The following is a 24,291-nucleotide window of genomic DNA, read 5'->3' on the forward strand; positions in this document are numbered from 1 at the left end:
TTAGGTAACCGTTCATTTTCTTGTTTGCCTTTTGTTTATAAAAACACATTAGTTTCGTCTGCATAGTTCCTACTTAGAGCTTGTTTACACATTGTATAATAGTCCTGCCATTGTGGGGGAATGGAAAAAATGCAAAGTGTTCTTACTTGATTAAGCAGTATTGTGTTGTGGGCCACATGTAGTGTATTTTGAACAACAAGCCACAGGGACATTTAAAAGCAGTCAGCGGGCTATGATTGGCCCCAGGGCTGGACTTTGGACATGCCTGCTATAAAGTTTGGATGAAGAGGCAACAATAGGGATTTGAAAAGTGAGTGGGATGTGCCCCCTCAGATCCCGTATGGAAATTGCTCTTGCTTGGCTTCATGTTTTGGAGATTTTGCAGAATTCTGCCAAGTCAAGTTAAATCTTTTCTTTTTTAGAGCTTGTTAAAGAGGCACTCCAGCTATTTAGCATTGTACGTCCATAAAGCTACAAAACAGAATGGGAAAACAATGAAGCCACAGAGGCCGAGACATCCTGACCCTTAGTCCTCAGTATGGGTAAAGCTTCAAAATCCTACGTTAACCGAAAAGCAACTGAGACAAAATGCAGAACATGTAGTCATTACAGGGCTCCTTTATCAGACTAGAAATAGCCCATCAGACTGAGCCACAAAAGATATTACACAACTGCTGGCCTTCATGAATCCTCATTCTCAGGTTGATATGTGCTTTGCTGTAGGTGTGCTCAGTGTGAGCTGTGTACCTGTGGAGGCGGCTGGTCAATAGCAGACACCACCTCGGCAGGACTGTTCTCTGGACACTCCAACTGCACTGAGATATTCTCCTGTAACACAAAACACCAGTGGAGCCATTTAATACCATATTATTTAGCATTATTCATCTAAATCTGAATTATCAGTGCCACTAAACCGTGTTGATGCACTGTGTTTCAGTCTAAAGAGAGGTTATATGTTCTTTATACACTGATACTCCCTGAATATCTGAGAAAATGACAGTAACAAATCCTTTTAAGGAGCCCCAGAGGGAACATGAGCTAAAAAAATGTTTCCCCCAAACCTCTGGGGCGCACCAGGTTTGACTGATTGACTGAATTTATTTGATTACTAAAAACACACATTTATTTCCCCACAGCAGTCGTCACAGTCATCAAGGATTTAATCACAATGCAGCCTGACGGTTTATTTACAAACCTACATGTTCCAGCCTCGCTTCAAAATATAAATCAGGCTACAAATGGTAAGATAAAAAAGAACTTCATTAATCCCAAGGAAAACTGCTGCAGGACTGTTGATTGAATTGATTTAGAAGAAATTATCTTCTCGAGGACAGAAAATGTTCTCTAACATGAAGAGAGATTTTTTCCACTGAAGAGCAGCAGAACAAAGAAATGAACCCATCAAACTCTTCAAGAAGTATTACACTGCTGCAAAGAGCTTTTCATAACACTGTGCTGTCCATGCAGCAGAAAGACACAAATACTTTTGAGATTGAGCCGACATGACCAGAGAAAATAGAAAAAAGAGCTGTGGCATTGGCTTTTGCTTAAGAGGTAGAAAACCTTTAACTACCAGAATGTACTGCATTACATTAGACCAATAAATGCCCACAGTGGTAGGTGGCGTAACGCGAACTTATCCATTTGAGACAATGGTGGCCGGCTGGTAACAAATATTGTGTTAAAGTTAAACAATAAGCTGGGGGGCCGTGTCTTGATCTGCTTCTATACCTGTCTGGTGCTTCTCAAAGTCAAGGAAGGATCCTTAAACAGCTAAATTTCAAGAAGTCTATGTCACCAAATCCAGCTGAAGGACTGTTCCAATGTCAAGGATCCTTCAGATTCTACCGAGGACTGAGTCCTTCATTCAGGGAATTGTCAAGAATGTGTGTGTGTGTCCTCAGTGAACATGAACTACCCACAGTTCCTTGTGCATGATTTGCTGGAACTGAAGGTGGGGCCTCTTCAACGAGGCACATCTGGGCGCTCGCTGACCTGTTTAGATGTGTGTTAACTGAGTACTAGGAAGGAGCCTTGCTTAGCTTCTGTAGGACCCAACTTGGAAGGTCCCGTCCTACCAAGGAAGCATCCTTGACTTTGAGAAGCATGAGCCCTTTTAAAACAGGAATTGTGCAAAATTGCAGGAAAGCCCAATCAGTCTTTTTTCAGCATTGGCAGTATAAAAACAAAATCAGGGAGTGTGATTCTCTCGTAAGTCAGCCCGGTTTTTACCGTTCCCGTCAATTCCTTGTCTCCCCAGTTGCTCATCTTCACAGTGTGTCAGGTTTGCGTTTCCCTCTTGCTACTAGCTGCTCACTAATTCCTGCTATCAGCTGTTTCCTGTTTATCCACCGCCAGTTGGCTGCACGTGCGGCGCCATCAACAGCTCCTCCCGTTGCAGAAGGCTGCCTCGGTCTGTTTAAACTAAAAGAGTTCCGCCAATATGTTTACCCTACAAGGTGGAAAATTGGGCACCTCGGATCAACTCGCCAATCCGGCTGTGTGTGTCTAAACGCTCGCAGCTTGCCAGCAAAATGGCCCAACATTCACGGAAAATCTGGCAGTGTAAAAGGGGCTACTGATTGTGTCCGTGGTGGCGGTATGGGTGGTGGGTAATATGAAAATGCAGAAATACAGTCTGTAGTTTGAGCAGCAGCTTGAGAGCCAGCAAACTGCAGTGGATGACAGGTGGAGTTTCACTGGGAGGGGAGCAGCGAGATCTATGCACTGGTTACACGTTGTTCTGATACAAGGCTAGTTGAAAATCAGCAAAGTATCCCTAAGGAGCTGTATGCCTCATTCAGATCATACCTAGCTGGGATTGTCTGGACACGAGTATCAACATGAAGGGGGCTGAGCCAGCGGCATGCAGATAACTTAGCTTACGCACCGTTAACTTGCAGTGCAGAGCAGCAGCAATTAGCTAGCCTGTGGGATACACACACAGTAGGGGTGGGCGATATGGCCCTGAAATATTGATATTTCAGGGTATTTTTGTAATAACACAATTATCACAAGAAAATACACATTTAAAAAGCTCCCAAAATACAAAAAAATGTCCCTAGGATCTATATGTATAAATCAACAGGTGATTTCCTTCTTTTAGTAAAATCCTAAATGACTGAGTTGGGGTTTTTTCCACCTGGACCTTTATGCTCTGCCATTTCTCCTCTAATCATCACGCTGTAACCTGTGACAGGCTGTTATGATACCACAACTATCACACAGTCACATATATGGAGGTTTTTTGTCGAGCCGCGAATGTCACATAGGTTTACACTACCGAAGGTTTAATCAGTTGACAACAATGACTCCCGTGTGCACACGGCAAGAGAGGAGAGGGAGAGACGCTGTGCTGCTGCCGGAGGAGCCGCTGAATGAGTTCCCTCTGAGCGTAAGTCACTGAAAGAGTCTGAGAAGTCCGGGGCTGTTCATAAAACATTCAGGATGCCACAGTTTATTCCACACTACTGAAGCTGCTCCTCTTTTTGGAACCACCGCAGAGTCAGTAATAATTTCACTTTCAGCCATGCTTGTTGTTTCTGTGACTGACAGTGTGACGTCAATATGTCAACAAGTCGAAATATCGTGAGTATCAGGATATGATTTTTTCATATCATATCAAAAATTATACTGGTATTATCATCCACCACAACAAGTAGAGAATTACTCCATTTTATCTTTCACATAGCAAATACCAGTAGATGTTTGCTGCCGTATTAATGTTCTGAATGTTATATATGATGACTTTAAAATAGAAACAGTCTGATACTACTGTATTTTGTTTTTGTATTTTGTCCTTTGCATCATCTAGACACCTTAAATAGTGTGCTACTTTGTCTGACTTCAGCGATTAGATTTGTCGCCTAAGCTGAATTGGTATAAATTTGTACCTTTAATCATGAGAAACTACTTTGTTGGTGGATCAAAAGGAATTAAATCTGGTGTCAAGACGACCCATGCAGACATTTCCAAACTGTAAAACCTTTCGCAGTTTATCCTGCGGGACACAGGAACGTGTAAATCAGACTTCATGACAATCCATGCAGCAGTAAGCCCATTATCCATTAGCCCTAAATGTAGTACTTAAATTAGTTCAGCATATTTGATGAAGTTTATGAATGACTGAAGCACTTTGCAGGGTTGAATGCACTTACTGTAAGCTGCTTTGGATAAAGCATCACTTTTAATCTAAAATAGCTGTTGAGCTATTTCACTTAAAACCAAAAAAATTCCGCTCAACAGTGATGTTACAGGAAAAAGTCAGCAGTCATTTGAATTCATGTCTGAATGTCTGTATAGACACAAAACGTTCCAGTTCATTTTAAATGTCTTGTCTGATGTGATCAGTTTAAGGCTTGAAGGGGAACTTCTTATTGTGAAGCAGCAGAAAGAAGAAATGTGTTTCTAACCTAAAACTCTTGTTTTAAACTCAGAACAAAAAGTTTTTGGTCTCCTTGAGGGCTCTGTAATCTGCTCACTGTCAGGAAAAGGAAAAAGCTTTTGTACAAACTGTCACTGGGGAAGTAGCCCATATTACAAGTACATTAAGCTGCCTCATCTTGAGACACATTTTCTGCACTTAGATCGGTTTGCTTTAATCTGTGTTCTACCTTTACTGACTGTATTGATTAGATTGAGACAGTATACATTTGTACTTTGTACTGCTGTAATGGTGGAATGAAAGGTACAAATCTTTTGGGACCTGGTCTGTTATGTTCCTGTAATGATAAAGCTGAGAGAAATGTACTTTTCAGTGCAAAGACAGACTCTTGTAAATCTATTTCTGAGCACACGATACATTATCACTCAGTCTTTGCACACATCTGCACACCTGACAAACAAAACAAAACAAATATGTGAACTATTAATCAGATGAAAATATGAGCGTGCAGACTCCATGTTACCTGTGTGTATCTCTCCAGTGTGTGTGTGAAGGTGTGTGTGTGGTAGCGCTCCAGCAGCCTCTCCTGCAGGTAGTTGTGACAGAATTCAGACCAGCTGGCTGCTCGTTCCTCTGCTGAGTATCTCGGGTTCCTCATGCCTGGAGTGTCCACCACCATCATCGAGGCCAACGTCAGCTGCTGACCGCTCAGAGCTCTGCGCAAAAACACGCACAAAAACACGTTTGCATGTTAGACAGGAATGTACGGTGGCTCAGAGAGCTCAATGCACCACAAATTAGGAAGACACATGCAAAGAGACACAAGTAAATTAAGAAACATCTACACTAATTTGACGACACATGCAGCATTTAAAACTGGAGTCACCACCTTGTAGGTAAATGTCTCCACAAACCCACCAAGTTGCACTTACAGTTTACATCAATGTCTGAGAAAATATGGATGCTTCACACACATCTTCCCTTAGAAGGCAGAGGTATTGTGTTTTTTGGGTTGTCCATCTGTCCCATTCTCATGAACAAGGTATCTCAGAAACACCTTGAGGGAATATTTTCAAATGTGGCACAAACTTTTACTTGAACTCAAGAATGAACTGATTAGAATTCGGTGGTCAAAGGTCTATTCAATTAGAACAGTTTTAAGGTGGGCAACCAAGATTAGTGTCACCAACTCCGTATCTGACCAAATGTCAATCAAAAGATGACCAGAGAAGTGTGAAGTTGACCTTTGACCGTTTAGATATAAAATGTCATCACATTATCATTTTATCCTGTGAGACATTTGTGTGAAATTTTGTCATGATAAGCACGTGAATTCTTGAGTTAAACCAAAACATGTTATGTGATGTCAGAGTTACTTTGACCTTGACCTTTGACCACCAGATTAAAAGCACTTCATTCTTGAATACAAGTGGACATTTGTGCCAAATTTGAAGAAGTTCCCTCAAGGTGCTCTTAAGATATCACGTTCACGAGAAAGAGATGGACCCAAGGTTGCAGTGATTATGACTGTTGAACTATGACCACCAAATTCTAAATAGTTCATTCTTGAGTCCGAGTATACGTTTGTGCCAAATTTGAAGAAATTCCGTCAAGGTTCTTGAGATATCGCGAAGAGAATGAGATGGAGGCAAGATTACAGTGACCTTACAGTTTGACTGTTTCATCGTTAAGTCTAAGTGAACGTTTGTGCCAAATTTGAAGTAATTCCTTCAAGGTGCTCTTGAGATATTGCGTTCATGAGAATGAGACAGATGGATGACCCGAAAACATACTGTGTCCGGCCACAGCTACCACTGACAGGAAGGCATAAAACGCACTGCAAGGAGCTCACAACACAATGGAAACTGTTTCCATGGGACTCTAAAAAGTGATGCACATGGCTGGGACACTCTTGCTGTTGCCATGGCTCGGGGACTATGAAGCTACTGAGGTCGGCGCTGTCATATTATAATAATAAACAGAGTGCTAATGCAGCAGAAACCTGCAGTAATTTCTGAATCGTGTGTTCACTGTGTTAAAATACACAAATAACCCTTAAATTATATATTATTTTCTAACACCTCTGACTAAGACTAGGAGTGTGTATCTGATATGTGTACTGTACACAATGTACAATAGAGAATACACCCTGACGTCACTTTTTCACGTGACACCGCCTCCTTAATATCTTAACATCACTGAGTGGCAAAACAAAACAACAGGTGGCTGCTATGAGTCGGATACTGGAAGGAAAACAACTTAATGCCTTCAAGCAGTAAACAACAACGATCCATATGAGACACCAGACTGTGAGTGGTCTGTGTGGACATGTAGCCAAAAGTGGAGGTTCCTTACCGAAAAATGTAGCATGAGAATGAGAAAATAACCAGCAGAGAAAAGGAGTATTCAAATCATTTGCTGAAGTAAAAGTACAGGTAAAAGTCCTGCATTTCACTTAAGTAAAATATCCAGAGTATTAGCATAAACAGAACTCATTACAGATAATGTCCTGTTTCAGAATCACATATATTATATTACTGGATTACAGTTATTGATGGGTTAATGTATTTATCACTTTAATGTTTGAGCTGGTGAAGATGGAGCTCATTTTAATTCTTTATATACTGCTGGGTAGTTTAATCTATAATTAGACACCGTAATTTATTTGTTGATTATATTTTGTACAGATAATCTAAATCTGCAAAGTAACTAAAGGTATCAGATAAATGTAGCAGAGTAAAAAATGTAATATTTCCCATTTGAGATGTAATGTGGTTTCTCAGCGTCTCAGCTAATAGTGCAGAACTACTGTTTTACTGTTTGAGCTGCTATCAAGTCCTTGTGTTATATTCACAAATTAATTCATTCACAGGAACAGAAAATAGAAATGACAGCAGCTAAATCATAAGATCAACTGTATGAGAATATTACAGGCAAATACAGAGACAAAGCGGACGATTAACTCCTTACTAAACGTTTAATTTTTTGTGATTTGCTGACCAGAACAGGACAAAGAAAGAGATATTTAGTGGTCTCCAGTTGCTCAAGCACGCAAGTGTTGAGGGAGATAATCAAAAAACATTTTCAGACATAAACAAAATCTTTAAAATGCAACCCAGTCACCTGAAAAAAATGCTGGCATTGTACCTTTCTGCAAACCGTTTGCACGTTATTATGTACAGGATGTTGAAACTTTACATTTCAACAACTCTGTGGTTAACGTGTGGTTAGGCTACTAGGTTTAGGCACTAAAAACCACTTGGTTATGGTTAGGAAAACATCATGTTTTGGCTTAAAATACACGGTTTTGGTGGCACAATAACAGCTGGAAAAACCATCAATGTGTCGCTAAATATCAACAGCTTTTCGTGGCGCCTATCCCCATTGGAAACACAGTAATGACTCCCTAAAACACAACCAGTTTTGTTGTTTCTTAGTCTTGAACAGTGGTCTGCAGCTTGGCGGGCTTTTCACCTTGGTGTCACTCCATCCACTATTCCCTCCACCTTGCAATGACAGAGTTCGCTCATATGCTACTTCACTTACAAGCATACAAATGTAACATATTCATGGTTTGCAGAAACGTACAATGCCAACATTTTCTTCTGGCGACTGGGCTGTTAGAATGAGATGTCTTATCGTATTCTGAGATGCATCCGTACCTGTTGATAAGTGAGACTATGGCGCTGAAGAGTTCCTCGTAGAGTCCAGCTGCCATTCCTTCCACACACTGAGCAGCTGTCAGTCTGGGACCTGCACACACCAGAACGAAGACATGGTTGAAGAAGCTTTCCTTGGATGTAGCACTGACCACGTTTGTCTGTGTCAGGCCATCACTGTAACTAAAATGTCAAAGTAAAAACTATGTGAAGAATTGTCTTTAAATGAATCCCAGATATTCTTGGCAGGTGAATCCTGGTGACTTTGTGATCCCCTGGCTTTTAATGTACAGTGTTACGACAGTGCATTAGCAAATAATTAAAACATTTTTTGAGATTTTCTCTCTTGTGTGTGAAGGACTCGTGAGCATTTCTAAGTTCTGGTTACAGCCCTGCTAATGTCTCACAGACTGGTAGAAGAAGTATTCAGATCCTGCATTCAAAATCTTAGTTATGTACAATCATGTATCAGCAAAATGTACTTAAAGTACTTCAAGTAAAAGGATGTTTCTAGATTAATATTACTGCTGCATGGATGTGTATGTGTCATTTTACTGTTGTAGATGTTTAAGGTTGTGCTCATTTTAATTCCTTTATATACAGTTGAGTAGTTTAATCTACAGCTATGCATTATATTCTATAAGCTTAGGAAGGAGGAGGATCACTTCATCCTTCAGTTTATCACAAACATTAAAAATCAGCACATCTGGAGATACATGATTTTCACTGGACAGGAAGTAACTAAAGCTGTCAGACAAATGTGGAGCAGTGGGACTCACCCTCCTCTGACTCTGCAGTGTTCCTCTCTCTGCTGCCCCCGGTGGCTCTCTGCAGCAGCTGTCGGAGGTGATGTTTGAAGACGGCAGTGTGCAGGTCGTCTCCCTCACAGCCCAGAACACTGCTGGCCACCTGAGCACTGTCGAAGTTCACAAACTGTCTCCTGCCAACTGAACCAGGGAACAGAGAATGATTCTTATTCACAGGTGATTGTACACTAAAGAAGGCATAATTATATACATTATATTCCAACGGATGCTCCTAAATACAACACACTGGACCTTAAAACAGTTAATTCAATGCAATCATGTGACAAGTTTTGATGTAGCTTTCAGGAGCTTAAGTGTACACCTGTGAGTTGAACTAAAACCACAAAAATAAAGGTAAAAGAAAAGAAAAAATGAAAATATAATTATTAATAATTAAACAAATTATTCTTCGTCTCATGTACAGTTGATTTTTTTCATTGAATCTTTTTTGGTTCTGGTTTTTACATTGACTTTCAACAGTATTTTTTTATTCTTTTTTGTTCTTGTTTTAAAAAAGACTTTCATTTTATCATTTATTTTACATTAAAAATCTTACTGATCTTTTTTAACATTTATGTTTAATTTCATTATTTATATTAAATCTTATTTTGTTCTTTTTCATTTACTTTTATTTCTTATCTTATCTTTTATTTAATTTTTTTATCTACCTCTGTTCAACCTCTTATTTTTATTCCTTAATATTATCTTATTTTTTTTCTTTTTTTAACATTTACTTTTTTATTATTTTTTTAATCTTATTTTGTTATTTTAAACATTTACTTTCATTTTCATTTTTTTCTATATTAATCTTATTTTGTTCTTTCTTTGACATTTACTTTTATTTGGTCATACTTTTATTTAATTCTACTGTGTTCTTTTTTTTAACATTTACTTTTATTGATGTATTTAGTCTTATTTTGTTCTTTTTTGACATTTAAATTCTTTTTTATTTTTTATTTTTCACAAAGGAGAGCACATATCTAAACATAAACTAGGTGCAGACTTTGTATTGCTGTCTTCATGAGGACCAATATCAGTTTTAAACCATCATAATGAGAACACTTCTGCACTGTGAGGCTGGTCCTGACTACTTTAAAGGACAGTTTGGTTTTTATGTTATTGTTTTAATTCAGCTTTCTATTCTTACCTCTATTCTTATACTGGTAGGACATACCTCTTGCTATTTTTTTTAAATTATCTACTTATCTATATTTATTTCTGTCTTTGTGCTTGTATTCAGGTGTTGTGCTTCAACACCTGAACATCCCCTCTGGGTATCAATAAAGGCTTAAATTAGGTGCCAGGGCCTGCATTATGTCAATGATGGTCCTCACAAGTATGGAAAGACTAATGGGTGTGTGTAGGGGGTGTACTAACAGCGTGTGAGTGCTGGTGATGAATCAGTGTTACCTTTACAGGCCCCAGCAGCTCCCAGATGGTAAATACCAGCCAGAACATGCCATATCGCCTTCTGCTCGCCGGCTGAGAAGCTCAGCGTTTCCATGGCAGTCAGCAGCTTGGTGAAGGCAACGGACGCACGCTGTTTCTCCTCAACCTAACGAAAGAAAGACAGACAGACAGACAGACACGGAGGGAGGGAGGGAGGGAGGGAGGGATTGTCTGTCTCTGAATTCAGCCACTTAATAAGGTGGAGGAACAGCTGAGTCACATCTCATCTCCCATCACAGCCTGAGTCTCTCTTCAAGATGGCTCTCTTCACTGCATCATTTCACCTCTTCAAAAAACCTCTTTTGCCTCATTTTTCTATTTTTATTCCACCGAGAGCTTCGCCCTCTCACGAGCACTGCGGTCGCAGCAAAATATCGTAAATAAAGAATTGTTTCTGAGCCTCTCACTGGCTCGTTGCAGATTCATGCTGATGTGGAAATGTTTTTTAATGTTGCACTGGCTGTGAAAGAGAGTGTCAGCTAAAAGTATGTTTCCTGTCAGCAGAGGGGAGATCACATCATTGTTTTGCAGGTCAGAAGTAAGTTTCAAGCCCTAAACTTTGTGTTTTGAGTCCAACAATAAATAAGTCATGTAAATGTGTTTTATATCAGGGCATTTCAGCGATTTAGTGTTGCACTTTCACCAAGTTTGGGGGCTTACTCGAGGCAGAATAATAGAATAATCGGGTTCATTTTATAGACTTTGAAGAGTTCTGTCCACATTTTACAACTGTTTTCACAGGGTGTCTATTAAGGCCCTGACACACCAAGCTGACGGTTGGCCATCGCTCAAAGTTGGGCCGATGGTGAGCGTCTGCCACCTTTGTGTGTAAGGTGTGTCCCGTACAAAAAAATATTGCCTGACGCTACGGCTATCATCGGCGTAGTAGGACAAAGATAATCTTTGGTATCTTTTTTGAACAGTTAAAGAGGGATACGGGTCTCCAGGACTTCAAACTCAACAGCAGATTAAGTCAGCAGTTCTAAGGAGACCTTTCATTGCTGCATGTAGCTATATGCTAACGTCAGGGAAACATGTTATCTTGCTTGCTGACGCTGTTAATGTCTCCCCGATTTTTCATGGATGAAAGTGCCACTATGCTCTGTAACAGTCATTCCCTGGCTGCCGTGACAGTGCAGAGACACTGAGATACAGGAGAGCCTGGAAACACTGACCAATTAGAGCAGACTTGACTTTTTCAGGAGGGGATCTCAAAGTGACAGGAGCTAGAACAAAGTGTCTCAGACAAAGGGTGAATACTGATGTTCCAGCACAGAAAGTATGAGGAAAATAAAGTGGTTTTTGACATTAAAGCATGTAAACATATTCTTTTAGAAACCCAAAATAGGCGTAGGAGCCTGAAAATGAGCCTAATAGGTACCCTTTAACACATACAGTAGATGCAGGTGGAAGTATTCACCTCATAAAACATGCTCAAAGAAACTAAACTGGGTCATTAGTGGAAAAAAAGTCATAGGTTCACCAAAGATTAGGTGCCTGCATGCACTGAAGCAGCTAATTGGAACTTGGAGATTATAATGTCATTACTTACACCTGAGATTTTGCTGCTGTGTCAAAGGTCGGTCTAATGTGAGTCTGTGTGTGACTCTTCTGCTGCTCTTACTGTACCTTTGTGGGATGAACAATCCCAAAAGAGTTGTTCTCAGGAAGCTGGTGCAGCTGCAGTTCTGTCCTGATGAAGACAAATATTGAGAACAATGACAGAACTGCAGTACATGTTGATAAGCAGATTAAAAACATCATCATATTACAAATATTAAACATTTACATGATGAGTAATTGTACTTAGTTACCTCATCTCTGTGCTGAGTCCTGCCAGCATCTGAGAGAAGACCAGGAAGTTACTCTCGCCCTGAGTTTGCTGACACACCTTCCATTTGTCCAGCATCATCGTCTGACGGAGAGAGAAAGAAGAAGACATGAGGATCTTTGTACGTAACTATATTTGACTCTGTTTAATGTGTTTGTGTTGCGTACCTGTAGGTGTCCAGCAGCCGCCTGTCCAGCGTGGTTAAAGTCCATTGAGAAGACCATGGCAAACCGAGATGAAGCGTCACTGTGCTGAGAGCTCACGCAGCCAAAAGACCTCAGGATGGTGAACATGGCCTGCACACGCTCCACTGGTGACGGGAACAAAACAAGATGAATTAACAGTCAAAAAGCAGAGCATGAATATATAGTGTGGTCCCTGCTGCCTCTGGACTCACCGCTGATCTTCTCCCTGGTTGTACCGGCCTGTTTGAGGAGAGACAATGTGAACGCCTGGCATGTGGTGGTCTTGCCAGTCCCGCTGCGTCCCACTGCACACACAGTGTGGTCTCTTCTGGTGCCGACCATGGACACGTACACCCGTTTGACCAGGGCAGCCAGAGCAGGAGGAGCATCCCACACTGACTCCCCTCGACGAGACTTTGGAGTCTGAAAGAGGAGAATGAGAAAGAATCAGTACTGGTGATCTACACCTCTTCACCTTTTACCAACTGCAACACATAAGTGATTATAATCCAATAATATATATTATTAAATATAAAATATATAAAATTGGACATTCTGACCACTGAGCACTTCTACTTTTGGTACTTATACTGTCTTTTGATACTAACACTTTTGTATTTTTAATTATGTAAAACACTGAATGCCAGACTTACTTGTAACAGAATATTTACCACTGCAATACTGCAACTCTTACTTTAGTTTAAGTGAACTTAAGGAAAAGAGTATTACTGATAACACTTTGTGATAATGACCAGTTAATATACTTTTTTTTTGCAGTAGTGCTGTAGCTCTCTGTTTTTTAGACAACATCAGTGACCTTTGAAGCTAACTGCTACTGGTAAATGAATAACAAATAATCACAACAGTCTCACGGCATATAATCAAAGTACTTACAAATATGTGATGCATCTATTAATGGTCAGATATTTTTAAGTGAGTAATCTGTACAGATTGTATGACTTGCAACAGACCGTGACTTGTAATGCATTTCATAATTACAAAACATTACTACTTGTAATCTGTTTCATGGGTTTTGCTAAAGTAAGTGTCGTTTTCTCTGATATTGTACCTCCATTCAAGATATGGGTGATTCTTTGTAGCAAAAATAAAACAATACAGAATTATTTTTGCTAAATTTGGGGTAATTTTCCCTTTTCCAAAAAACGTGTAAAGACTGAGTGTGTCTAAATGGCTAAATAAGATGATATAATAACTGATTATCTTTACATACCAAATATAGTACATGTCCTTGTACACACATTTTAATTGTGTATTATTATGTGTATTTGTTTTGTCTGATTTTATTCGAGACTGTAGGTGCAAACTAACTGTTTAGCAAACTCTTGCATGTGTTCAGTGGTGGAAAGTAACTAAGGAAATTTACATGAGTGCTGTAATTTCATTTGTGAGGTACGTTAACTTTCTAGGAGTACTTACATGTTCTGCTACTTTATGTTTCTATTGAACTACATCTCAAAGAGACATATTTTCCTTATTACTGCACTTCATGTATTATAACTTCAGTTAACGTTAGTTTGCAGATTCAGATTATTAAAACAAAATATAATCATCAAATAAGTTATGAGGCAACATTATTACTATAGACTGAGCTGTCCAAATGAGCACCATCGTCACAGTGATGAACAGAACACAATAATGGATTTAAAATCCAAGAAACTGTAAACAGGAAGTGGGTGCCAAACTATTGCCTATACTGTATAAAAGCAGCTGAAAATGAGACCAAACGATAAAACTCGGCAGTGCTGATCAAACATAAACCAAGATTATGTTACAACGTTGCCTATTTCTTTTTTTAAATGTCTTCAGAAACATATTTTAGCTTACCATTTACCAAGAGAATTTGTAAACAGGAGGCGGGCGCCATATTGTTTACTGTATTACAGAAAGCCAGGCTGAAAAACAGAGACCAATCGGTAAAAGCAAGCAGTGCTTATCAAATATAAATCAATATTATGTTGCCATGTTGCCTATTTCACGCCTAAAATGTTTTTAGAAGCATATTTTATCTTACCGTTAAACTTTAATTCATGATTATTACCAAGCATGTCCGCCATTTTGTTCCTACGAAAAAACCGCACAAACTCGTATTGCGTCACCCACCAGCGGGACCGCTGATTGGTCCAATGCAGCGCAAGGCATTCTGGTAGTTGTATTTTTTTTTATTTATTTTTTTTAACCAATGTACACCGCAGCCATTTTCCTGTGTATTCTCTGGTCATGTTGCACCAATATGAAAAGTATTTGTGTATTTCTACTGCACAGACATTCCAGTTTTATGAAGGAGACTATTTTTCCAGTAGTTAAATACTTCTCTGAGATGATAGATATCTATGACTGCAACTAAACATTCAACTTGTTTATTAAATATGTATAATATACACACGTGATGGTCCTGACTTACCCACAGTTTTATATTTTGTTTTATATCTTTGTTTTTTATATTTTGTGTTTAGCAAAATATCGATACGTTCAGTGGTGGAAAGTCACTCAAGTACTGTATTTAAGTATAATTCTGAGGTACTTGTCCTGGACTTGACTATTTCCTGTTTTTCTGTCTCATTTTCTGTTACTTCATACGTCTACTCCACTACCTTTACCTGATCATTTTTGTGAGTTTGCAGATTTAGATTCATTATATGAAAAATAACAAACAAAATTAATGATGATTAATTAAAATTATCTCCACTTTTACCAGCTGCAATATTAAAATGTTGAACACAATGATGCATCGATAATTATATATCAGTATTATAGGCCTTTTTTTTTTTCTGAAATTGGGACATCCTGCATGAGTACTTTTACTCTTGGTACTCTATATAGTTTGATGCTAATACTGTAGTACCTCTATTTAAGTGAGATTTTGAATGCCAGACTTTAATATGTAGTGTTTTTACGCTGCAGTAGAGCAGCTTTTACTTAAGTAAAAGATCTGAGTACTTCTTCCACCACTGTTTTTCTTGTGTATATATACTGCATGTTTTTAGAATACCAGTTTTTATTTATTTGCACTTCACTGTAAATAAATACATTAAAGGATATATGTTTTAAATGCAAGTCTCGTCTTAAACGGGATTTATACCTCTGCGTTGAATTAACACCGTACCTACAGCGTAGACTCTGCATCGATGTAGAGTCTACACTGTATCCTACGCCCTAGCCTGTTGTCATCTCCCCCTAGGAAATGGACGTTTTCTAGCAGTCTAAGCATTCAAGTTTAAGAACAAAAATGAAAAATATAAAGTTAAAAACAGGCCTTTTTTGAATGGGACCTCTGAGTGTGCATCTTTCACAGCTATCTGTTTGACTTCACCTTGCTGTTAGTCTGTAACGGAGGCCAGAAGTTGACCAGGTTGGGTCCTGCTTGTGTGAGCGGCATGCTGGACTTGGCTCGGCTGGTCAGATTGTGCAGAACTCCACATTCGTTGACGCTCTGTAGGTCACTCAGGTCCTCACACAGGTCCAGGTCTGATGGGTTGAGCTGTGGAGGAGAGGAAGTAGACACTGTCAGTCCGTTAAAGTGTTAACAACACACAGGAAGATACTCAGAAGGAAAAAGAAGTGAGTTACCTTCTCAATTTCGTACTCTGTGACATCGTGCAGCGACCCGTCTGTCTGCAGGCGGACTCTCACTCGGCCTTCTGGGAGTTCAGGTGTGCCTTCATCTGGCTTCAGCTGAGTAGCTGAAACAAGTACAGACCGTCCAATCAGAGAACAAAGAGCAAACTCCCTCAGTGATAGATTCAAACACACAACACAACCTGTCAACAACAACAACACCTGTTATTAATGCTGAGTGGCTGAAATGAGTCAGTGGTGGGAGAAGTATTTACATCCCATACTGAAGTAAAAGTACCAACACAACACTGTGAAAATAATCCTACCTAAAGAACAAAGAAATATTGTGTGTAAAATGTACTTAAAGTATCAGTTGTAAAAGTACTCATTGTGCAGTAAACTGTTTATATATGGACATTATTAAATAGTTAATACTGCAGCATGTTACTGTTGTAGCTGCTCCAGGTGGAGTTGGTTTGAGCCACTTTATAAACAATTAGCTAGTTTAGTTCGTGGTTCCCAACCTAGAGGTCAGGCCCCTCCAAAGGGTCAACAGATACACACGAGGGGTCGTCACATGATTAATGGGAGAGAAGAAGAGGAAGAAATTAAATTCGGATGCATTAACCCTTCAAAACCTCAGCAAATTGGTCTCATTACTTTCAAGAACACATGTAAAAATGGCCCAAAAATTATTTTTAAAAAATGGTACAAAAAAACAACAAAGAAATTACCTTAAAATGTGCTGAATGTATGTATATATATATATATATATATATACACACACATTATAAAAATTATAAATACAATTTTTCTGGGAATTTTTTCCTTTTTTTGATAATTTTTCTTGTCTTGTTTGGGCTTTTGTCAAATCTCTTCTGTTGGTGTGAAATATTTGGTAATTTGACCATTTTAAAAAACGATTTATATGTTTTCCTGTGTTCCTTACTACATTATTCCTTTTACTAGAATTAAAAATAACTAGACACCTGAAACATGATAAGAAGATGCCTAAACCACACGCCGATTCTTTGATAAGCACTAAAAGATAAAAAGAGTGGGAACCACTGGTCTAACATTGAATAATCTGTTGTATTAAATAAGTTTAACACATGTTTTTTACTGTCAGATCTTTTTATGACAAACAAAGTGAGGTGTCTGAAAAATGTAGTGCAGTATAAACTACAGTATTTGCCACTGAAATGTAGTGGAGGAGAAGTACAAAGTACTCGTATGGCTGCGTATTTATGTCTCTCTAAGCCTTTCTGGCATAATTCTCTGATCCCTGCATGTAAAAGGTCAAAGGTCAGAGGTCTGTTTGGCCATATGAAGGTCTAATGGGATTATTACAGTGCAGTAAGATGGATGGATGGATAAAGGGAGCAGATGGATCTGGAGCAGCATCAGGAGTCACATATTGACTCTGCTGTAACTAATATGTAATATGATATGTAGGTAATAAAACAGGCTGAAAGATTACCGGAGATTGTGTGTGGATTATCAGAGGACTCCACTAATCCACACACATTATGTCCTGAACAAGAGAGACGATCTCCATGTGGATTTTGTCTCTTCCACTCAGCCCTTTCAACACCTCCACATTTATCCGTTTCAAAATAGATTAGGCTAATATATAAATGATCTCTACTGATTTGTTGGTTGACAAATCTTCAGCCCAATCGCCATATGTATCATACCAACGTTTCCAAAGTGACCAGGAAGTGGGTGCCAAAAGTGACCAAGTTCGTAATTTCAGCTGTCGCCATCTTGGATTTTTGGAGCCAGAGGTGACCATATTTGGACAAGAGGGTGGAACTGTGGAGGAACGAGGGGTGGATTTGACTTACAGCCTATAACGATGCCTCGCACACAGCCTGTCACTTAAGCGGCCCCGCCCTTAAATATGCGTAACTTTAGGCCTTAATAAAATGTAAAGAGTCCCAAGAGCCAACTTCCGTAGCCGAGGATCGGGCTGCCAAGGCCCCCGCCTTGGTCTGCTGCCCGATCCACAATGCACCACTCCCTTCTGGATCCCTCTGTGGGTGATGGGCCTGCAGGGGGATGAGCCCATGTAGCCAGTTCGGGCTGGGCCCGGCCAGACCTCATGGGTGAAGGCCCGGCCACCAGGTGCTCGACCACGGGCCCCAACCCCAGGCCTGGCTCCAGGGCGGGGCCCCGGTAACCCTCCCGGCCGGGTACACATTCTCCTGTTGTTGTCCATCATGAAGGGTCTTTTGAATCGTTCTACATCTCACCCTTCGCCCAGAACCAATCTGCCATGGGAAACCCTACCAGGGGCAAAATGCCCCCGACAGCATAGCTCCTAGGGTCATTAGGGCACTCAATCTCTTCCACCACGATGAGGTGACGGTTCTCGGAGGAGCGGCTGGGATGAGAATCAGCACCTCCAAGTCTGAGGCCATGGTCCTCAGCCGGAAAAGGGTGGATTGCCCACTCTGGGTCGGGGGGGAGGTCCTGCCTCAGGTGGAGGAGTTTAAGTATCTCGGGATCTTGTTCACGAGTGAGGGTAGGATGGAGCGGGAGATTGACAGGCGGATTGGGGCGGCGTCAGCAGTGATGCAGGCGCTTAACTGGTCTGTGTGGTGAAGAGGGAGCTCAGCCAGAAAGTGAAGCTCTTGATTTACTGGTCGATCTACGTTCCAACCCTCACCTATGGTCACGAGCTCTGGGTAGTGACCGAAAGAACGAGATCACGAGTACAAGCGGCCGAAATGAGTTTCCTCCGCAGGGTGGCTGGGCTCAGCCTTAGAGATAGGGTGAGGAGCTCTGACATCCAGGAGGGACTCGGAGTAGAGCCGCTGCTCCTCCACATCGAGAGGAGCCAGTTGAGGTGGTTCGGGCATCTGGTAAGGATGCCTTCCGGACGCCTCCCTTGGGAGGTGTTTTGGGCATGTCCAACCGGGAGGAGACCTCGGGGCCGCCCCAGGACACACTGGAGGGATTACATCACCCGGCTGGCCTGGGAACGCCTCGAGGTTCCCTCGGAGGAGCTGACGGAAGTGGTTGGGGAGAGGACTGTCTGAGGCTTCTTTGCTGAGGCTGCTGCCCCCGCAACCCGGACCCGGATAAGCGGAGGACGACGAGTACGAGTACGAAAATTTAAAGAGGTGAATAATATAAAAATTCAGCCTCCATACAGTTGTCATGAATGTTAAAATTAACTACAGAAATCAAACCTGTTTTTCGTACCAGGCTGTAAACATGTTTATTTCTGCTGTAAAATTGGGCATTTTAACATGGAGGTCTATGGAGATTGACTTGCTCTTGGAGCCAGCCTCAAGTGGCCATTAGAGGAACTGCAGTTTTTGGCATTTCCGCATTGGCTTTGTTTTTCAGCTTTGGAGGTTGCTGCTTGTTCATCCAGGATTGTGCCCCTAACACCAGGAATTTTAAGCCAGAACATGATCTTTTCTGAACCATAACCAAGTGGTTTTTGTGCCTAATTCTAACCACATATTAACCACAGAGTTATTCAACACGTCCACTACAAAAAGACATGCATATGTAACATATCCAAGGTTTGCAGAAACATACAATGCTAAGATTTATTCTGGCGACTGGGTTGCAAATCTGTCACCAACATGGTCAAAATACAGGATTATCCCAACTTAGTTTCTGAGAAATCATGTTTCGTCATTCATTTTATTAAAGAAGAGGTTAAGATACCACAACACCCATGAGCCTCAGCTGCCATTGCGAGAGAGAAGAGACAGTCAGAGATATGAATCAGAGCTGTATGTGAATATCAAATGTTTGTTCTGTCTAATTTGTGAACAAAACACGGTGCTGTATTTACTGAGTTTGTTCAGTAAATTCGGCACAACAGAACAAAACATTGACTTATGCAGCAACACAACAGAACTGAACGCTCTCTGATCAGATATTTCTCAACAAAAACTCTGGTTTTAAACAGAATCTTCATACTTTTAGCAAAGAGGGTATTTCTTTCAGCATCTTTTGCACTGATGGTTAAACCACCAGAGTTTCATGTCAGTCCAAGAAGTGTGAAGCGTGAAGAAGTATGAGTCACATAACGTTGTCTACTCTACTGACCTGAACCGTCAAGCTGACTCACCTGTGATCAATTATTTACTGTCTCATTCATGAGAGGTTTGTCTCAACTTGTGTGTGGGAAAAAAAATCTTTTGCCGGATTTTTCTATGTTTTCTGATGTTTGATGAACAAAACAAAAATGTGTGTGTGTGTGTGTGTGTGTGTGTGTGTGTGTGTGTGTTTCTATATCTTACCAAGGGTGTAACCATCCTTGTGAACGTACCACACAGTTCCAGCTTCGTACCAAACATCTCTCACCTGAAGGACAAACAGAGATATGATATGACATGATAAATGTCATTTCGTCTGTCTGGAGAGAGCCACCTGAATTCTTATCAATATGTCCAGTGTTTATTTGCAAACATTTAATAAACGAATATAAATTAATTTGGACTAAAACATGACTAAAAGGCCCAAAGGCAGTCCCTTCAAGGGATAGTAAAAGCAATAGGAAAAAGCAAAAATAAAAGGGAAAATAATAAGGAAAATTAAAGGGACAAAAATAAATAAATGACAAAAAATAAAATACAAATTTAAAAAATGTAAAAAAAAAAAAAAAAAATACAGAAAAAAGCTAAGTAATTTATTTACAAAACATAAATTAATATATATATTTAAAAATATATAAATAAATGTATACATGAACAAATAAGTTTAAAAATATTTTTTGAAAAATTCTAATAATTTATTTATTTATTTATTTATTTTTAATTCTTTTACAGATTTATCCGGCACTCCTGTGACTCCGTTTTTAAATTTAAAAAAGCAGTCTCCAAATTAAAGTAATCACAAATTGTAAACTGTAAATGTTGAAGCAGGAGGCGGCAGGAATATCAGGAAATGGAATTAAAATAATTAAAATTTAAATTTGAACTGAATGATCGAACTGAATGTTAAAAAATGAGTCTGGTGCCTTATCCTTTAAAAAAAATATTTTTGCTGCACCACTTTTGTTGTATTTGGATTTTAGTTATGCTTTTTTATGTTTATTGATTTGTCCCATTATTTTAATTTTTTTATTAATTTCATAATTGTATCAGCTCTGTTCATTCACTTAGTCAGTTTTGTCTGGTTTGTTTTGTCCAGGTGTTGGGTCATGGTCAGTATTTGTTGGAAAAAGTAAAGGAATAATTGGACATTTTGGGATGTATGCTTGGAGAGAGTTAGAAGAGAAGATCAACATCACTCATAGCTGCAATTTTAAATTTAAGCCATCAGAATAATTGAAATGATGCTCTAAAGCCACTAAATGTAAATTTAATCACTCTGTCTAAATGCTTTTTAATAATTAAACATTTAATTAATTAAACAGTGACAAACTCTCTAATTATTCCCACATAACAAACTTACCTCTCTCCTGTTCTCATTCTCTGTTATAGTTGTGTCTGCCTGCCTTCCCTCTGGCTCCTGCCTCTCCTCCATCCCTTTCTCCTTCCTCTCCACCTGTTGCACCTCCTCTATCCTCTCCTCCTCTGGCTTCTTCATCTTGTTCTTCTCTGACCTTATGTCCTGTTGCTGCTTCGGTGGCTCTGGTGTTACTTCCTGTTTGTTGCTGGGCTTAGGAGACATAATGAGCCTCTGAGACGACGATCGGCCATCCGTCTGTTTGCTGCTGTTGATCAGGTGCTCGGCCCGCAGAGCCATCTCTGCCTCGAGGATCGGAGGAGTCTGATCTGGGAGGAGGAACTGTTGCACGAGGTTGTTGCTCAGTTTGCTTGGCTATAGGGGAGGAAACGTAAGAGGAAACATAAGAGGGGGAATTTATGGAATAGTACAACATTTATTTGCTTTCTTATGGAGTGTTAGACGAGAAGATTGATACCACTCTGAGGTCTGAACGATAAATATGAAGCTACGCTCCCCATCAACATTGACTTAGCCTGAACCCAAAGTATCCTGTTCCCTAACCCTGATGTTGTGATCTGCATTGCTTTACCTCAACTTAACCTTTCCCTGACTACAACCCCAGTGCAGGGAATACTATCTGAAGGGAAAGGAAACACTTACAGGTTAGCTTAGCTTAGCATCAGCAAGCTTGGCTCTGTCTGAATGTTACAAAAACAATTTCCAGGAAATTCAAAGCTCACTGCTTGACAAGTTATATCTTGTTTGATTGAGCCACTCAAGAACTAATGTGTAAAATCAAGTTGTGGTTTTATGGAGGGTTGCTAAAGTCTTTGCAGGAAGTCTCCGCCGAGATAGAAGAAAAGGGTCCAGCTGCAGAGCTCATGTCCCCAGGTCTGTGAGCCAATGGGTGTAATCCCTCCAGCGTGTTCTGGGTCTGCCCTGGGGCCTCCCACCAGTGGGACGTGACGTGCCCCAAACACCTCAAACGAGAGGCACCCAGTTGCCATCCTGATCAGATGCCTGAACCACCTCAACCGACCCCCCTCGACGTGAAGGAGCAGTGGATTTACTGCAAGCTCCTCACCCTATCTCTAAGGCTGAGCCCAGCCACCCCACGGAGGAAACTCATTTCAGCTGCTTGTATCCGCGACTTCATTCTTTCGGTCACTACCCAGAGCTCATGACCATAGGTGAGGGTTGGGACGTAGATGGACCAGTAAACCAAAAGCTTTGCTTTCCGGCTCAGCTCCCTCTTCACCATGACAGTTGAGCACAGCTCCTGCATCACTGCAGATGCCGCACCAAATCTCACGCTCCATTCTCACTCGCGAACAAGACCCTGAGATACTTGAACTCCCTTTCTTGGGGCAGTCACTTTCTCGCAATGTAAATGCAGACAGTGTCAATATTCTCTAGCCATTACATTGTGCAATCAACATGTATTTCCAATTTAAATGCTTTCACTCTGGCTTAATAAAGAAAACCAAAGCTGCTAAAGCACCTCATACCTGGAACTCTCTTCCCATTGGCTAACAGAAATATTCAATCAGAAAACCACAACTTTGCATTTTTACACTTTTATACAGATTAAAAAAAGCTTTTCTCCTTTTTCCACTTATATATTGAGCGCACAGACATGAGAGTGGCATCAGTCTTCCCATCCCAAAACATCAAACTATCCCTTGAAACGAATGTAAGATCCCTCACTGCTCTCAGCTCTTCTTTTTCTTTGCTCTCCGGCTCTTTCTGTTTGGTCTCCTTCTCGGAGCTTCTGACCAGCTGTTTGAGGAAGCCGCCCGGCACAGCTGTCAGAGGTGGAGGAGGTTCGGCCGCAACCACCGGCGTCTTCTCCTCCTTTATCTGTAGATTGATTGATTGATCATAGCAGACACAAAGTCATTGTGTGATGTGGATAAACAGAACACTGGATTCATACAGCATGCTGGGATGATGGTATTTTTTGTAGAATGATGGAAACTGTACATGCAGGTTTTCCCTCTGCACACATGCATGCCACATTACAGGTTAACCCAATTATATTATGCACAATGTTGTTTTCCTCAAACATTTTGACAAAATAAATCAGTGGTTTCATTTCTACCAGAGACAAATGTCTAAAAACCTGGACATGAAACTATCTGCAAGGCTCGATACCACCTGAGATAATACAAAAAAATATGGTATTTTGTAATTTGGGGGAACAGACCCTTTAAATGAAGGCCAAATGGTTCACTAGACCATCCCTCTGATTCTGCACATTCACTGCATTTGCTCGTAAGAATGGTTAGAACAAAGGTTTGGCCCAGGTCACCTCAGATATCACTATTCAACCCAGTCACCAGAAAAAATTATTGGTATTGTAAATTTCTGCAAACCAAAGATATGTTATATTTGCATGTTTTTATGTAGCTGATACATTGAAACTTTACATTTCAACAAAGCGGTTAATGTGTGGTTAGGTTTAGGCACAAATACCTAATTTTGGCAGCACTATCCCCGCCGGAAACGTAGCAATGTCTCAGTAAACAGCAACCAAACACTAACCCAGGAAATGCAGCGATGTCACATTTTTTGCGCCTCTATCCTGGCTGGAAATGCAGCAATGTCTCGGTAAAAAACATCCGCTTTTTGAAGCACTATCCTGGCAGGAATCGCAGTGACATCTGGGTAAAGAACAATCACTGTTTGTGCTGCCATCCCAGCAGGAAAAGCAGTGATGTTTAGCTGAAAAACAATCACTTTTCGTGGCACTGCACCGGAAGAAAATGCAGCGTGTCTGTTTAAAAACAACCACTTTTTGTACCACCATCCCCGCCAGAAACGCAGCAACATCTCTGTAAGAAAACTGCTGTTTGTGCCACTAATCTGGCAGGAAATGCAGCAATGTCTAAAAAAAGAAAAACCTCTTTTCGTGGTGTTATCCTGGCAGGAAAAAACAGCGACATCTGGGAAAAACAACCACTTTTCATGGCACTATCCC

At 40.3% G+C, this 24,291-nt stretch overlaps 1 protein-coding gene across 1 annotated transcript in view; it reads right to left on the minus strand.

Annotated features, from left to right (window-relative positions):
* myo18b (myosin XVIIIB) overlaps positions 1 to 24,291 on the minus strand; it is a 76,514-nt gene that overhangs the window by 45,018 nt on the left and 7,205 nt on the right. Inside the window, exons 3-16 of the mRNA XM_033646636.2 lie at positions 23,019 to 23,171; positions 21,315 to 21,683; positions 20,159 to 20,222; positions 15,903 to 16,015; positions 15,646 to 15,813; positions 12,527 to 12,737; positions 12,297 to 12,439; positions 12,113 to 12,213; positions 11,928 to 11,991; positions 10,260 to 10,404; positions 8,823 to 8,990; positions 8,047 to 8,137; positions 4,908 to 5,100; positions 748 to 828 (exon numbers count right to left, since the gene is read on the minus strand). Of these exons, the coding sequence (XP_033502527.2) occupies positions 748 to 828; positions 4,908 to 5,100; positions 8,047 to 8,137; positions 8,823 to 8,990; positions 10,260 to 10,404; positions 11,928 to 11,991; positions 12,113 to 12,213; positions 12,297 to 12,439; positions 12,527 to 12,737; positions 15,646 to 15,813; positions 15,903 to 16,015; positions 20,159 to 20,222; positions 21,315 to 21,683; positions 23,019 to 23,171 (2,064 nt within the window). The remainder of the gene's footprint in view (positions 1 to 747; positions 829 to 4,907; positions 5,101 to 8,046; positions 8,138 to 8,822; positions 8,991 to 10,259; positions 10,405 to 11,927; positions 11,992 to 12,112; positions 12,214 to 12,296; positions 12,440 to 12,526; positions 12,738 to 15,645; positions 15,814 to 15,902; positions 16,016 to 20,158; positions 20,223 to 21,314; positions 21,684 to 23,018; positions 23,172 to 24,291) is intronic.

This window comes from Epinephelus lanceolatus, chromosome 19 (assembly GCF_041903045.1).
Source record: "Epinephelus lanceolatus isolate andai-2023 chromosome 19, ASM4190304v1, whole genome shotgun sequence".
Lineage (NCBI taxonomy): Eukaryota > Metazoa > Chordata > Actinopteri > Perciformes > Serranidae > Epinephelus > Epinephelus lanceolatus.